This window comes from Salmo trutta, chromosome 1 (genome assembly GCF_901001165.1).
Source record: "Salmo trutta chromosome 1, fSalTru1.1, whole genome shotgun sequence".
Classification (NCBI taxonomy): Eukaryota; Metazoa; Chordata; class Actinopteri; order Salmoniformes; family Salmonidae; genus Salmo; species Salmo trutta.
The window spans coordinates 10,647,044-10,661,032 of record NC_042957.1 but is presented as its reverse complement, the minus strand read 5'-3'; the positions used below and the strand labels follow the sequence as shown (position 1 = coordinate 10,661,032).

The window sequence follows — 13,989 nt, the reverse complement described above, 5'->3', positions numbered from 1 at the left end:
AAGTAGACTGATTTTGCTGTGGTCTGAAAGGAGTGTCAGTGGGCTGACTGCGAACGCTCTGAGAGACTCTGGGTTGAGGTCAGTGATAAAGTAGTCTACAGTTGTCACAGAGTTCGTTGTGTTGTACAGACCAAAACGCAGCCGGGATGTGAATGCTCATCTTATTATTTAATAGAATAAAGAGAACACGGAGAAAAAACAAGAAAACGAATAAAGACTAGTGACAGTTTTACAGGCAAAATAAACACAGTGCAACATACAACTACCCACAACCTACCAAACAAACACACACCTACTTATAGGACTCCCAATCAGAGGCAACTAGAAACACCTGCCTCCAATTGAGAGTCCAGCACCCAAAGCTACACATAGAAAAACAAACCTAGAACCTATACCAAAACTAACACACCCCACTACACCACACACAAAACCCCACAATACAAAACAAATATACCGCTGCCACGTCCTGACCAAATATAATACAAAAATACCTAAATATTGGTCAGGACGTGACAACAGTACTACTGCCAGGAGATGAGCTATAGATGTACCTACCATAGGAATCCCCTCGAAGCCTACCATTGACTATGTACATACCCAGCGTGCGACAGAGCTGCAGGAGTTGTGACCCGTTTTGTTGGTTATGTTGTCATAGTTGTGCCTAGGGGGGCATATGGGGGAGGGAATGCTGTCACCTTCAGGCAGGTGTTTGTACCCCTGTGTGCTGAGGGTGTCAGGTTATTCTCTAATTCTGGCATTTAGGTCGCCACAGACTAGTACATGTTCCTGGGCCTGGAAATGATTGTTCTCCCCCTCCAGGATGGAGAAGCTGTCTTCATTAAAGTATGGGGATTCTAGTGGGGGGATATAGGGAGCACACAGGATGACATTTTTCTCTGTTAAGATAATTTCCTTTTGAATTTATAGCCAACTGTAAAATGTTCCTGTTTTGATTAATTTAATGGAGTGAGTTAGGTCTGCTATATATCAAATTATCATACTCCTGAGTTCCTTCCCTGTTTCACACCTGGTAGTTTGGTGGATGGGACTAGCAGCATCTCTCTCTGTCTCACTCTCTCTCTCTGTCTCACTCTCTCCCTATCTCTCTGTCTCTCTCTCTCTTTCTCTGTCTCTCTCTCTCGCTCTCTCTCTATCTCTCGCTCTCTCTCGCTCTCTCACTCTCTTTCCTCTACAGGGAGCCAGGTTTTCCTGTGTCTACCCTTCTCAATGGCAAGGCTGTGCTCACTGAGCCTGTACTTTGTCAAGGTTTTTCTATGGTTTTGATCAGTAACCATGGTCAAATAGTTAGCCACAGTGTACTGTCGATTTAGGGCCAGATAGCACTGCATTTTGCTTTGTGCTTGTGCTTGTGTTTCCCAATAAGCAATGTAGTTTTGTTTTGACTGTGTTGTAATTTGGTTTATTCTGATTGATTGGATGTTCTGGTCCTGAGGCTTCAGTGTGTTAGTAGAACACGTTTGTAAACTCAGCCCCAGGACCAGCTGGATGAGGAGACTATTTTCTTTGCTGAGCTCTTGGCATTGCGAGGCTTGGTAATGATATGAGAGGGGGTCACTGTATTTTAGATGTTTCCAAAATGTAATTGCTCTTTTTTGAGTTTTTATTATTAGTGGGTATTGGCCTAATTCTGCCCTGCATGCATTGCCCTGCCCTGCATGCATCTTACAGAACTCTGCATGCAGGGTTTCAATGGGGTGTTTGTCCCATTTGATGAAATCTTGTTTTGCAAGTGGACCCCACACCTCGCTGCCATAAAGTGCAATTGGTTCAATGACATATTCAATTAGTTTTAGCCAAATTTTAATAGGTATTTCAATTTGAATTTGCTTTTTAATGGTGAAGAATGCCCTGCGTGCTTTCTCTCTCAGTTATTTCACTGCCTCATTAAGGTGTCCAGTTGAGCTTATTTTTAAACCTAAGTAATTGTAGTGTGTACAGTACTCTATATATTTTGTACCAATTGAGAACTTTGGTCTAATTCCCTGAGATCTGGATCTTCTCTGGAAAATCATTATTTTATTCTTTTTGGGGTTTTCTGCCAGGGCCCAGGTCTGGCAATACTGCTCTAGCAGGTCCAGGCTCTGAAGAGTGCAGGGCTCAGATTGCAACCCTGGCGAAGGCCCCACCCCTGGTTAAAGAATTCTGTTATTTTCTTACCAATTTTAATGCTGCACGCATTGCCAGGAAACATTGATTTAATTATGTCATATGTTTTACCCCCTACACCACTTTCAATAACTTTGTAGAACAGTCCTGTATGCCAAATAGAATCAAATGCTTTTTGAAAGTCGATAAAGCAAGCGTATATTTTGGTATTATTTTGGTGTACATGTTTATCTATCAGGGTGTGTAGGGTGTAAATATGATCATTTGTGCGATGTTTTGGTATAAATCCAATTTGGCTTTTACTCAAGACATTGTGTGTCACGGTTGTCGTCGGTGAAAGAGGACCAAAACGCAGCAGGTACGTGTATGCTCATCTTGAGAATTTATTAACTTCAAAAATGAACATACAAAAATAACAAAGAAACGAACGAACGAACGAACGAACGAACGAACGATCAACAAACAGTCTGGTAAAGCATAAGGCTGAACACAGAACAATCACCCACAAATAACAACCACAAACACACCCTAATATATGGGACTCTCAATCAAAGGCAGATAGACAACACCTGCCTTCAACTGAGAGTCCCAACCCCAATCAACACAACATAGAAACACACTCACCAGACTAGACATAGAAATACATAAACATAGACTATAAACCAAAACCCCGGAAATACTAAATCAAACACCCTTTAACCAAACACACCACCCTGAACCACATAAAACAAATACCCTCTGTCACGTCCTGACCAAACTACAATACTAATTAACCCTTATACTGGCCAGGACGTGACATTGTGCTTATTAAGGAAGTTTAGAACTCTTACATTGATAATACTACAGAAAACCATCCCCAGGTTACTGTTCACACAAATGCCTCTGTAATTGTTAGGGTCAAATTTGACTCTGTTCTTAAAGATTGGGGTTATGAGTCTTTGATTCCAGATGTCAGGGAAATAACCTACACTCAGGATCAAATTAAACAGTTTTAATATAGCCAATTGAAATTTTTCCCTAGTGAGTTTGAGCATCTCATTTACGATGCCATCAGGTCCGCATGCTTTTTTAAATTTGAGAGCCTGAAGTTTCTTATAGAGCTCCTGGTCAGTAATTGGGGAGTCCAATGGATTTTGATTGTCCTTTATAACTTTTTCTAATCCATTCAACTTGTCATGAATTTGGCGTTGTTCTGCCTTTGTGTCAATTCGAACGGTGTTGTAGAGTGTTTTAAAATGGATTGTCCATATGTCACCATTTTGTATCGCTAATTCCTCTTGTTTAGATTTTTTGCGTTTTTTCCAATTTTGCCAGAAGTTGTTTGTCACGCCCTGACCTTAGAGATCCTTATTATTCTCTATGCTTGGTTAGGTCAGGGTGTGACTCGGGTGGGAAAGTCTAGGTTTTCTATTTCTTTGTTTTTGGCCGAGTGTGGTTCCCAATCAGAGGCAGCCATCTATCGTTGTCTCTGATTGGGGATCATATATAAGTTGTCATTTTCCTTTTGGGTTTTGTGGGATCTTGTTTTCTGTTTAGTGTCTGTGCCTGACAGAACTGTTCGCTTTCGTTTTGTTGCTGTAGTCATTTTGTTTTAGTGTTTCTTGAATAAATGAATCATGAACAGTTACTACGCTGCGCCTTGGTCTACTTCTACCACCAACGAGAGCCGTTACATTGTTTGTGTTTATGGACTCCTCAATTAGTGTCAGCTGCTTGCCGTTGTACTGTGCTTTTTTGGTTCTGAGTGTACGTTTATAGAGTTTTAAAGTCTCACAGTAATGAAGGTGTAATTCACCATTATTTGGGTCTCTGTGCTTTTGGTTGGATAGTGTTCTAAGTTTTTTTCTTTATAATTTTACTATCTGCATCAAACCAGTTGTCATCTGTGATCTTTTTTGTTTTGTTTTTATCAATTTCAATTGTGCTTCTTTTGCCGTTTGCCTGAATATATATATATATATATATATATATATATATATATATATATATATATATATATATATATATATATATATATATATATAGTTGATGTTTTGTACTGCTAGATTGATGCCTTCTTTACTGTGAGTGAATGTGGTATCCATTAAGTTATCTAAGAGTGCTTGGATATTTTGGTTCTAGGTTGCGTTCTGGTATTCTTCTGTGCTGTTTTGGGCCCATCTGTATGACTTTCTGATGTAGTACAGCTTACTGGGCTGTGAATGTGTGGTTGTTTCCAGGTCTGTTCTTTTGAGGAACAACGTAATTTGGCTGTGATCAGACAGAGGTGTTAGTGGCTTGACAGTGAATGAGCTGAGAGAGAAAGGGTCAATGTCTGTGATCATATAGTCTATTGTACTGAGGCCAAGAGGTGAGCAGTAGGTGAATCTCCCCAGAGTCCCCCGTAACCTACCATTGACAAAGTACAGACCCTGGCTTCTACAGAGCTGCAAAAGATCCCTTCCGTTTTTGTTGACGGTGCTGTCTATCTCTCTGTCTCCCTTTCTTTCTCTCTCTCTCTTTCTCGCTCTCTCTCTCTCTCTCTCTCTTGCTCTCTCCCTATCTCTCTATCTTTCTCTATCATTCTTTCTCTCTCTCTATCTCTCTCTGTCTGTCTTTCTCCCTCTCTGTCCCTCTTTCTCTCTCCCTTTCTGTCTCTGTCCCTCTTTCTCTGTCTCTCCCTCTTTCTCTCTCTCTCCCTCTTTCTCTCTCTCCTCTTTCTCTCTATCACTCTTTCTCTCTCTCTTTCTCTCTCTCTCTTTCTCGCTCCCTCTTTCTCGCTCTCTTGCGCTCTCTCTCGCTCTCTTGCTCTCTCTCTCACTCTCTTGCTCTCTCCCTATCTCTCTCTCTTTCTCTGTCCCTGTCCCTCTTTCTCTCTCTCTCCCTCTTTCTCTCTCACTCTTTCTGTCTCTGTCCCTCTTTCTCTCTCTCTCTTTCTCTCTCTCTCTCTCTCCCTTTCTCTCTCTCTCTCTTTCTTTTCTCCCTTTCTCGCTCTCCCTCTTTCTCTCTCTCTGTCTCACTCTTTCTCACTCTTGCGCTCTCTCGCTCTCTTGCTCTCTCTCTCACTCTTGCTCTCTCCCTATCTCTCTTTATCATTCTTTCTCTCTCTCCCTTTCTCTCTCTTTCTCTCTTTATCTCTCTCTCTGTCTGTCTTTCTCCCTCTCTGTCCCTCTTTCTCTCTCCCTTTCTGTCTCTGTCCCTCTTTCTCTCTCTCTCCCTCTTTCTCTCTCTCCCTTTCTCTCTGTCCCTCTTTCTCTCTCTCTCCCTCTTTCTCTCTCTCCTCTTTCTCTCTATCACCCTTTCTCTCTCTCTGTCCCTCTTTCTCTCTATCACTCTTTCTGTCTCTGTCCCTCTTTCTCTCTCCCTTTCTCTCTTTCTCTCGCTCTCTCTCTTTCTCTCGCGCTCTCTTTCTCTCTTTATCACTCTCTCTGTCTGTCTTTCTCCCTTTCTCTGTCTCTGTCCCTCTTTCTCTCTCTCTCCCTCTTTCTCTCTCACTCTTTCTGTCTATGTCCCTCTTTCTCTCTCTCTCTCTTTCTCTCTCTCTCTCCCTTTCTCTCTCTCTCTCTTTCTTTTCTCCCTTTCTCGCTCTCCCTCTTTCTCTCTCTCTGTCTCACTCTTTCTCACTCTTGCGCTCTCTCGCTCTCTTGCTCTCTCTCTCACTCTTGTTCTCTCCCTATCTCTCTTTATCATTCTTTCTCTCTCTCCCTTTCTCTCTCTTTCTCTCTTAATCTCTCTCTCTGTCTGTCTTTCTCCCTCTCTGTCCCTCTTTCTCTCTCTCTCCCTCTTTCTCTCTCTCTCCCTCTTTCTCTCTCTCCCTTTCTGTCTCTGTCCCACTTTCTCTCTCTCTCCCTCTTTCTCTCTCTCCTCTTTCTCTCTATCACCCTTTCTCTCTCTCTGTCCCTCTTTCTCTCTATCACTCTTTCTGTCTCTGTCCCTCTTTCTCTCTCTCTCACCCTGTTTCTCTATCACTCTTTCTCTCCCTTTCTCTCTTTCTCTCGCTCTCTCTCTTTCTCTCGTGCTCTCTCTTTCTCTCGCTCTCTCTTTCGCTCACTCTCGCTCTCTCTTGCTCTCTCCCTATCTCTCTCTCTTTCTCTATCACTCTTTCTGTATCTCTGTCTCTTTTCTCTCTCTCCCTCTTTCTCGATCACTCTCTATCTCTCTCCCTCTCTCTCTGTCAGTCTTTTTCTCTCTATCAGAGTTAGATAGATAGAGAGAAAGTGAAGAGGGGGTGAGAAAGTGTGTTTGAGAGTAGAGTGTTAAAGAGAGAGAGATAGATAAGAGGGTGAGAGTGAGAAAGAGAGAGAGAAAACAGAACATCCCAGTCTCTTTGTTTTCTCATCACAGTGCATTGTGTCTCTTGGAGCGTTGTACATCACGGTGGAAATGTAAATTGCAGTGTCATGCTGAACAATCCTGTGGGGTTGCTGAGCCTCTGCTCTGTCAGGGCCAGTCACACAATGCCCCCACTGTTACAGTCAGCAAGCCTTGTTCCTCTGAGCTGCGTCTGTCCTTCTCTGGGAGTTTGGCTCTGTTGCTCAGCTCCTCTGGCATCTGTCTGTCTATGTGGGTCCGTGTGTGTGTCTGTCTGTCCATCTGTCCATCCATCAATCCCTTTGTCTTTCTGTCTGTTTGACTAGCTCTCTTTCTCTCTCTCTGTCCCCAAAGGAGCCAGGCCAAACACATGAAGTAAGACAGGAGGAAGCTAGAGGAAGAGGTGACACGTACAGACCAGGGGTGACCAGCAGGGGGCAAGGAGCGGAAGGCGACAGTCACGAAGAGCAAGAGGTGGAGCCCCTAGCAGGACAGGGCTGGAACAACAGAAAGGGGCGTTGGTCATGCTCTAGCACACGGAGAGGAGGCTGAACCTCACCAGAGATACACTGCCCCAAAAACCCTCCTCTCTCTCACCACCTCCCTCCCACTGCCCCTGCACTGCGGTGCCAGTGAGGATGCCCAGGCTGCTATTGTGACGGGTCGCGACGGTGTGTGTAGGTGGGCAGGCTGAGCTACGATGCGGCCCTGGGCGGGCTCCTGGCGATGGGTTACCCTGGTACTGCTGGCGTGGGGCACGCTGCTATTCTACATCGGGGGCCACCTGGTGAGGGACAGTGAGCACCCAGAGAGATCCAGCAGAGAGCTATCCAAGATCCTGGCCAAGCTGGAACGCCTCAAGCAGCAGAACGAGGACCTGCGACGCATGGCTGAGTCCCTCAGGTAACTATACCTACCTGAAGGGAGATGTGTGTGGAGGGGGGTAGAAGTATGGGGAAGGAGGGATTGTGTGTGTGCGTTTGTGTGCGTGTGTACTTCCATGCATTTGTGTGTGTGTGTGTGTGGACTTGCATGCGTGTGTGTGTGATGGCGTACGTGCTTGCCTTAGTCATAAGTCCAGCCATAGGTGCAGCTTTCAGTTCCCCCCTGTGATATCCTCAATTGCTTTGGAATACACACACACACACACACACACACACTGCGGACAGCTGGTCTCCGATTAAATACCTTGCTTTTGTAATTATTCAATATTGGCTGGAAAACAAAGGTAGGATTCATGGCATCAAAACATGTCCAGCTTTCAGACAGGCACTGTCCAGATGGGTCTCAGTCAGACACAGTGCAGTGTTTGTGTCTGTTGTTATTGAACACATCGAGCCGTTGCTCTGGGACCAGTCAGTCTAATTTGTTATTGCAGTAGGGTTGTTCCTTTTGCATCTGGGCCTTTAATAATTTAAGAAGAAACTGTGCACTTTAAAAGCATGTTATATTAAATAAAGGGCCCTTTAATATAGACAGAGGATTCAATACATCTGATTTTTAATATGACTTGCTAAATTGCCAAAATTTGGCATTTTGCATCTGTCAACCCTGTGTCACTTCTAGGAACATATTAACCCACATTATCTCAAAATCTCTCCAAGTTTTCACCATCCTTGTAAAGCCCTCGTTAATTTGTTGCTTTGACAAAGTCATTTCTGGAGATGATTATTCATTTAATGTGAACAGTGATTCATTTCCGTCTGTCCCTCAGTTTAAGGTCAACCCTGTCATGTGAACTGAACTCTCGTTTAAATATGATGAAACTATTCCTTTTAAAAAAAAACATTTTCAAAAGAAACATCTAGTCAAATCAGGTGAGCTGGTTCAACTCTTTTGGGCAATTTTCTGGTGTTTTGTGGTGGAAAACTGAGCAGGTCATGCATAAAGCGTCAACCCTGTTAACCATACAGTATAGACAGCACTGGAGGCTGCTGAGGGGAGGATGGCTCATAACAATGGCTGGAATGGAATGGCATCAAACACATGGAACCTTCAGTATGTGTTTGATGTATTTGATACCATTCCACTGATTCCACTCCAGCCATTACCATGAGCCCGTCCTCCCCAATTAAGATGCCACCATCCTCCTGTGATAGACAGGCTACAAATGTTTTTTTTTTTAGCTTGCACTCAATTGCCCCTCCCTGTTACACACAACAAGCTTCCATTCCTCCTGTCACAAGGGGATTTATGGCCGATTTAAGAAGAAATCATCCACCCTGTTACGGTCAACCCTGTTATGGTCAGCCCTGTTACAGTCAGCCCTGTTATGGTCAACCCTGTTACTTACTATTGTAATGTTTTTTTTTAACCTTGAGTTGAGAACTATTTTTTATGAAATTGAACATGTGCTCTTTATGACAGAATGTTAAAATGAGGTGAAATCCAAAGTTTTTTTTACAAATTTACAGTTCTCAAAAGTCACCGATTTGGTGGAAGGGCCCTGTACAGGGACAGTGTTACCATACACTGTCATAATGCTACTGCCTTGCTGCCCTGTGTGTGTGTGTGTGTGTGTGTGTGTGTGTGTGTGTGTGTGTGCGTATCCGTGACTATGATAATGTCACTGTGAAGTGGATGACATGGCACACAATAAGAATCAGAATCACCTTTATTACATGATTACAAATACATTTGCATGTAAAGAAGTGTTACTCAGTAAAATGCTGCTACCACAATAAACAAAAAACAGACAGATGATAAACGGGATATACAGACTAAATGTATAGATGCAGAATGTACACAAACACACATAGCATGTACACTATTGGCATTGTACAGTAGTCGGGCCTGAGGAGGAAGGCAGCCATTTACTCAATATCTCACACCTTCGCTCCATGAACTCCCACACTCAGCATCCCCCTCCCTGATTTGAGTGACGGGCCAACAGCCCACCCACCACCAGTCACCCAGCAGCACTAATGATTTGGGTGAATACAGGGTCGGTGTGGCGATCTGCCTCTGGGCTCCGTCCTCTCCACAGCTGTCAATCACCTGGAAATGATGACACGCGCAGGCCAGATGGCGTGACGGGCGAAAGAGAGAGAGAGAGAGTGTGTGTGTGTGTGTGTGTGTGTGTGTGTGTGTGTGTGTGTGTGTGACAGCCGGCCTGAGGGATGAGGGCCTGATCAATCCCCAGGCATGTGGATGGAGGGATGGAGGGAGGGAATGAGGGATGGATTGATGGAGGGAGGGAGGCGAGGGATGATGGACGAGGTGAGTTCTGCACCATGCAGAGATTTAAGGGTTGGTGAAAGGGGGTAGAGCAGTGGAGGCCACCATGATAGAGGTTTTATTTGGGGTTTTTGTATAAGCACTTTGTGACATCTGCTGGTGTAAAAAGGGCTTTATAAATACATTTGATTGATAAATTGATTGATTGATAGGGGGTTAACATGGGCAGAAGGGAAAGAGAGTGCAAGGAATGACATACAATATATAGACAAATAGGAATGAAGAGCGATAGATACACACACACACAATAAGATACACACACATAATAAGAAAGAGCTGAATGGTTTCATTGGTTTTTCTCCAGTGTCCATTGACCGTTATCTGTCCATTAGACCGTCTCCTCCCAGTGATGTGTTATCTGTCCATTAGACCGTCTCCTCCCAGTGATGTGTTATCTGTCCATTAGACCGTCTCCTCCCAGTGATGTGTTATCTGTCCATTAGACCGTCTCCTCCCAGCGATGTGTTATCTGTCCATTAGACCGTCTCCTCCCAGTGATGTGTTATCTGTCCATTAGACCGTCTCCTCCCAGTGATGTGTTATCTGTCCATTAGACGGTCTCCTCCCAGTGATGTGTTATCTGTCCATTAGACGGTCTCCTCTCAGTGATGTGTTATCTGTCCATTACGACGTTTTGGTGGAAGGGAGATATTGTCTGCCTCCGCTGGCTGAGAGACACTGTCTGCCTCCGCTGGCTGAGAGACACTGTCTGCCTCCGCTGGCTGAGAGACACTGTCTGCCTCCGCTGGCTGAGAGACACTGTCTGCCTCTGCTGGCTGAGAGAGACTGCTTTTCTGGTTGCCGGTGATTTTAATTCCACATGATTAAGACACGTGATGCCACACATCCATCAACATGTCTCCCTCGCCATTAGGGACAAAAAAGTCCTAGACCACTGTTACTTTACCCACAAGCAATAATACAAGGACCACCCTTGTCCCCCATTCGGCAGATCAGTTCATGACTCCGTACTCCTGCTTCCTGTTTACAAGCAGAAGCTCAAACATGAATTACCCGTGACTCGCTCCATTGAGAAATGGTCTCTAGAATCAGAGATTATGCTACAGGACTGCTTTGCTAGTGCAGATTGGAGTATATTTTGGAACTTTGCCAATAACATTGACGAACTAACCACCTCTGTCACCGGGTTCATTAGGAAATACATTTGACGTATTCTCCACAGTTAAGGCCCACTGCTTCACCAATCAAAAGCCCTGGATTAACACTGAGGTTGGTGCTAAACTAAAGGACAGGGCTACTTCTTACAGGGCTATCACAGACAACCCTGAGGCTACAGCTGAGGACAGGAACAAGTACAAGAAGTCCCACTATGACCTCCGCAGAGTCATCAAAGGAGCAAAAGGACAATATAGGAAATAATGTGGAATCGTATTACATAGCCTCTGACGCCCGCCAGATGTAGCATGGGCTAAAGTCCATTACGGATTACGAAGGAAGACCAAGCCGTGATCTGCCCAACGATGTCTCTCTACCAGACGAACTCAATGCATTTCATGCACGCTTTGACAATAACAACATCGTGCCGGGTGTGAGGGCTGCCACCGACCCAGAAGAATGGGTGATCTCGCGCTCCAAGGGCCACCGACCCAGAAGAATGGGTGATCTCACGCTCCAAGGGCCACCGACCCAGAAGAATGGGTGATCTCGCGCTCCAAGGGCCACCGACCCAGAAGAATGGGTGATCTCACGCTCCAAGGGCCACCGACCCAGAAGAATGGGTGATCTCACTCTCCAAGGCTGACGTGAGTAAAGTCATTAATCAGGTCAATACCCTCAAGGCCATGAGGCCCAATGGTATTCCATGGCGCATTCTCAGAGCATGCGCAGAACAGCTGGCAGGTATATTCACAGTAATTATTATTTTAAAACAAGTTGACCCCCTTTTTTCTACAACCGTGTCTCATTGCTGCAACTCTCCAATGAGCTCGGGAGAGGCGATGGTCGAGTCATGCGTCCTCCAAAACATGACCCGCCATACCGCACTCCTTAACACCCGCCCGCTTAACCCGGAAGCCAGTTGCACCAATGTGTCGGAGGAAACACCATTCAACTGACGACTGAAGTCAGCCTGCAGGCGCCCTGCCCGCCACAAGAAGTTGATAGAGCGCGATAAGCCAAGTAAACCCCCCCGGCCAAACCCGGCAATTCTGTGCCACCCTATGACACAGCCTGGGATCGAATCCCTGTCTGTAGTGACTTAAACTGCTGCTCCACTTGGGAGGCCTATTCACTGTAGTTTTCAACCTCTCCTTGTCTCAGTCTCTAAGCTCCACATGTTTTAAGATGACCACCATCATTCCCGTTCCCAAGAACTCTAAGGCTTCATGCCACAATGACTACCGCCCTGTAGCACTTACATCTGTAATCATGAAGCTTTGAGAGGCTGGTTATGGAACACATCAACTCCACCATCCCAGACACCCTAGACGCCCTCCAATTTGCATACCGCCCTAACAGATCCATAGACAACGCAATCTCAATTGCACTCGACACTGCCCTCATCCACCTAGATAAGAAGAATACCTATGTGAGAATGCTGTTCATTGACTACAGCTCAGCATTCAACACCATTGTCCCCTCCAAGCTCATCACTAAGCTTAGGACCTTGGGACTAAACACCTCCATCTGCAACTGGATCCTGGACTTCCTGACGTGCCGACCCTAGGTGGTGAATAGGCAACATCATCTCCGTCACTCTGACCCTAAACACAGGGGACTATCAGGGGTGTGTGCTTAGTCCCCTCCTGTTTTCCCTGTTACACCCACGACTGCGTGGCCACGCACGACTCCAACACCATCATCAAGTTTGCTGATGACACCACAATGGTAGGCCTGATCACCAGCGACAATGAGACAGCCTACAGGGAGAAGGTCAGTGACTTGGCAGTGTGGTGCCGGAACAACAACCTCTCCATCAACGTCAGTATGACCAAGGAGCTGATCGTGGACTACAGGAAATGGGGGGGGGGGGGGGCGAGCACTTCCCCATCCACATCAACGGGGCTGCAGTGGAGTGGTTTGAAAGTTTCAAGATCTTTGGTGTCCAAATCACTAAGAACATAAAATGGTCCACACACACGTGCACAGACATGAAGAAGGCACAACAGTCCCTCTTCCCACTCAGGAGGTTGAAAAGGCCTGGCATGGGCCCTCAATTCCTCAGAAAGTTTTACAGCTGCACCATTCAGTGCATCTTGACTGGCTGCATCACTGCTTAGTATGGCAACAGCACCGTCCTCGATCGCATGGCGCTACAGAGGGTGGTGCGGACAACCGAGTACATCACAGGGGCCGAGCTCTCTGCCATCCAGGACTTCTATATCAGGCAGTGTGAAAGAAAGGCCCAGAAAATTGTTAAAGGCTCCAACCTGCCAAGCCATAGACTGTTCTCTCTGCTTCTGCCCGGCAAGCAGTACCAGATCATCAAGTCTGATACCTAAAGGCTCCTGAACAGCTTCTATCCCCATGCCATGAGGCTGATTAATAGCTTCCTAAATAGCTAACAAAATGGCTACACAGACTATCTGAGTTGATCTTTGTATTTTATTCTTATTTTTGTCTCTATGCACACTGACAGGGCACTACACATTACACACACTGATACTCCAACACACACAGAAACACTCACTCCACCATTTGCTCACACGCACATATGCTCATACATTTATACTGACTCTACACACACCCACTCACATACAATCCTCATATACACTGCTGCTACTCTGTTTATCATATATCCTGATGCCTAGTCATCTTACCCCTATACATATCTACCTCTATCACTCCAGTATCCCTGCGCATTAACAATATTTACATTTACGTCATTTAGCAGACGCTCTTATCCAGAGCGACTTACAAATTGGTGCATTCACCTTATGATATCCAGTGGAACAACCACTTTACAATAGTACATCTATATCTTTTTTGTGGGGAGGGTAGGGGGGGAGGGTTAGACGGATTACTTAATCCTATCCCAGGTATTCCTTAAAGAGGTGGGGTTTCAGGTGTCTGGTACTGGTACTGGAACTGACCCTGTATATAGTACATTTACCCCATACATATCTAACACTGCAGTATCCCTGAACATTAACAATATGGTACTGGAACTGACCCTGTATATAGTACATTTACCCCATTCATATCTAACACTCCAGTATCCCTGAACATTGTAAATATGGTTCTGGAACTGACCCTGTATCTTTATTTAACTAGGCAAGTCAGTTAAGAAGACATTTTTATTTATAATGACGGCCTAGGAACAGTGGGTTAACTTCCTTGTTCAGGGGCAGAACGACAGATTTTCACCTTGTCAGC

The 13,989-nt window shown here is 45.1% G+C and overlaps 1 protein-coding gene across 5 annotated transcripts in view; it reads left to right on the top strand.

The window, feature by feature from the left end:
- The window catches only part of LOC115159225 (alpha-(1,6)-fucosyltransferase-like), a 194,025-nt gene that overhangs the window by 121,420 nt on the left and 58,616 nt on the right, over positions 1 to 13,989 (top strand). For all 5 annotated transcript variants that reach the window (XM_029708932.1, XM_029708764.1, XM_029709019.1 and 2 more), the window contains exon 2: positions 6,772 to 7,320. In XM_029708932.1, coding sequence (XP_029564792.1) covers positions 7,118 to 7,320 — 203 coding nt within the window. In that variant the 5' untranslated portion in view covers positions 6,772 to 7,117. The remainder of the gene's footprint in view (positions 1 to 6,771; positions 7,321 to 13,989) is intronic.